At 43.2% G+C, this 3,320-nt stretch overlaps 1 protein-coding gene across 1 annotated transcript in view; it reads left to right on the top strand.

Annotated features, from left to right (window-relative positions):
- Positions 1-100: 100 nt before the first annotated feature.
- The window catches only part of TOR1A (torsin family 1, member A (torsin A)), a gene marked incomplete at its 5' end in the record, with an annotated part of 3,765 nt that continues 545 nt past the window's right edge, over positions 101-3,320 (top strand). The window contains 3 exons of the mRNA XM_010021495.1: positions 101-366; positions 2,012-2,187; positions 2,279-2,406. Coding sequence (XP_010019797.1) covers positions 101-366; positions 2,012-2,187; positions 2,279-2,406 — 570 coding nt within the window. The remainder of the gene's footprint in view (positions 367-2,011; positions 2,188-2,278; positions 2,407-3,320) is intronic.

The raw sequence follows: 3,320 nt of genomic DNA, 5'->3' as shown, positions 1-3,320 counted from the left end.
CTTCACAGCCGGGTGGGTGCGAGAGCCTCCTCGAAGGACGCAAAAGCTGAGGGGAGCCCGTCTCCCTTCTCGCTGCTGATGGCGTGTTCTCCCCGTGCAGCTCTGCAGGAGAATTTGGACAAGAAGCTGTTCGGGCAGCACCTGGTGAGCAAGGTGGTTGTGAAGGCTGTGAAGGGCTTCTTGAACAACACCAACGCCAAAAAGCCTCTTGCCCTTTCCTTGCACGGGTGGACTGGAACAGGGAAAAACTTTGTCAGTAAGATAGTCGCCGAAAGCATTTATAAAAGAGGTCTGCAGAGTAAATACGTGCATCAGTTCGTGGCGACTTTACACTTTCCTCATGCTCACAGCATCAATCTGTACAAGGTAAGAGGGTGCTGGGAGCCCACGGTGGGGCACAGCTCTGCTGCAGTGCCATGCTATGGCATGAGCAGTGCTAGAAACCTAGGTGCTATTTTATGCAGTAAATTGTAGCTTATGCTAGTTTTGGAATCTTCTGTACAGAACTGGGTAATAACATCCATTAAGACTGATTTTCCTGTGAATGTGTAGGGGTTTTGCATGTGTTTTGAGCCTCTTTTTATGGTTAATTTTCATCCTACAATTTATTTAGAGATGTGACTGACATAAGATGGGCATGATTCAGCAGGTCTCCATGGTTTAGGTGATATGCTGACCCTGACCTCCATGTGTGTCAGGTACCATGGCAAGCTGAAGCTGGCTCTCTGAGGCATGGTTCTACTTTTCAGTTTTGCTGCACACCAAGCAGGTTATTTAGTTTTTCTTTGCATCCATTTCCTAGCTGTAAAACAAAATCAAAACACTCTGTTGTCAGAAAGGTACAGATAAATGTATTTGGAATGGTTCTGTCAGTTTGCTGAGTGTCAGTGCAGCTCTCTAGGCAGGTGGATATCATGTGGAATGGTAGCTGAGATGCTTGTTTCCTGCGGGAGTGTTGTTCTTTGTTAACAGCAGAGTTTGAATGAGTACCACTGTCTTTTGTAGGACTGAACGTTCCTATTCGGTTTGTGTGTGTTAAAAAGAGGCCAGGACCGTCTACAAACCCGATTTCTAAATGGAGGAAATACCCGTTTCCTCTTTTTTTACAGCTTCTTGCAACTGAGCAGTTTTAAAATAAAATAGATCCTTTTCTGCTTTAGTTTCAAAGTGAATACACTTGGAATCTTGCTGCCCAAGGGAGTAGGAAGAAATATTGGTTCTTATCACAGTACACCCAATGGCACCTTCCTGTGCTGCCTCTGCGGTTCAGAGACTGAGTGAACAGTGAATATAAAACCAATGCACCATTGCAAATGGTCAGAGCAGTTACTTCTCATTCATCTGTCAGCAGATCAACCCTTTGGGGTTTGGTTTGGTTTGGGGGGAGGGTGGTTTGTTTGTTTTTCCAGTTACTTCATTGTTGATCTTAAATGTAACACTTAAGTGAGAGAATCTTCAAATACAACAAAGCATTAGCAGATTTGTGTTTTAAGAAGGGCTCATAATTGTCTTCAGTTAAACTTCTGAATGAATAAAACACAAGGCTGAGAATTTCTGCTTCTGCTGGTGGCTGCAGGTGCAGTTTCTCACTGGTGCTGTGCAGGTAGCAAATTCAGTGTGACACCTAAGGATGTTTAGACCAAAGTGCTGACAAAGTAATCATTTTGCTTGTCAGGGCTTTGCTTTGTGTTGCTGTTCCTTGGTGGTGCCCATCCTGTGTCCTGCTGTGCAGTTTCATTTTTGCTATGTTTAAAGGAGTATGTCTCTCACAAGGAGATTTCCTGCTTGTCCCATCCCATCTCTTGGTGTCTTAAAATTTTCCAGAACCAGCATGAGATTTTGTTAAAAGTTTTGTTTACAGCTTTTAACCATGTTTTAGTCAAGAAGCCAAAGGTCTCAAAATGGCACAATTGAAATTACTCTTTCAGGACAAAGGCCAATACACACAAGTGCTATTTTCTGTCTTTTCAACACTATCTCTTTCAGCATCTTTTATTTTTATGCCTCTTAGGACCAGTTGCAGTCATGGATTCGGGGAAATGTGAGCATCTGTCCCAGATCACTCTTCATATTCGATGAAATGGATAAAATGCATGCAGGACTCATTGACTCCATCAAACCATTCCTGGACTACTATGAGCTTTTGGATGGGGTGTCTTACCGACAAGCCATCTTCATATTCCTCAGGTAAGAAGTGGCTTCTCAGGTTTGCTGGTCTATACACTTGATGCCTTTTAAAACTATCTCCAACTACAGTCTTTGTTTTCTTTTTACTTAGCAATGCAGGAGCTGAAAAGATAACAGAGGTGGCACTAGATTTCTGGAGAAACGGGAGGACAAGGGAGGATATACAACTCTCACATATCCAGAATGCACTGTCTGTGTCTGTCTTCAATAACAAAAATAGTGAGTAAAACAGGGATTGCTTTTGAAGTGGTAGAAGTTCCCCAAAAGGGATGGGCTTCATTTAGCTGCATTTTTACAGGTCTAGTTTCTACTTGATGTGGCCTCCAGTTATTGGCTAGCAGGAAGCCATGATGCAGTTCTGGGGCCTACAGTCGGCTCTTGAGGTGACATGAAGGTTAAGGAACTCTGTGTGCACCTGGGCTACGAGCGTATTTGCTGTCCATTGGATTGCATCTGTTGGGGGAATTCTATGCTGTGCATTTGTTAGGCTAAAGGGAAAGCAAAGAGAAATCTTGAAAGGGCTAAAAAAATCTTTAACCTGTAAGATGTTTTATTATGGGGAAGCCACTTCCTTGACCCCCAACCCACTTAGCCTGTCTTGCTCAGTCTGTTAAAAGCCTTCAGGCACCTATTTAGGAGCAGCAAGCTGACATGCCAGCCCTGCTGTGGGCAGTCCAGTGCTTCCTAGGCTTCCTCGCACAGGACTTCTGGTAAAAATGGGGTTTTAACATAATTATGCTCTAAAATTAGCTTTGGAAGCTAACTTTTTGAAAAGGTGAGATGCAAGCTCCAAAAAAGAAGCAAGAAAACTGCTCTGGGAGAGCTGGTAAGAGACAGAAAATCAATTCTTCTCTAGGTGGGAGAGGGAAAGGTATTAGACTAGCACTGGGGAGCAAGACTTAAAGGCATTCCATCAGAATTCATTCATTCAGCTCCTATGGATCACATTTATTTGTATCACCAAAACTTTATGCACAGCATATCATGAGAATGAGTTTGTATTTGGACTTATTTGTGCACTATAGGGCCCTAAAACCAGATGAATTCTTACTCATATATAGCAGAGGGTTGAGATACGTCTTTTGCTCCCGTGCAACCCATGGTAGTGTGTAACTAGAAGAGTAGTAACAACT

This window comes from Nestor notabilis, unplaced genomic scaffold (genome assembly GCF_000696875.1).
Source record: "Nestor notabilis isolate BGI_N333 unplaced genomic scaffold, ASM69687v1 scaffold21059, whole genome shotgun sequence".
Lineage (NCBI taxonomy): Eukaryota > Metazoa > Chordata > Aves > Psittaciformes > Psittacidae > Nestor > Nestor notabilis.
This window is presented reverse-complemented; position numbering and strand designations above follow the sequence as displayed.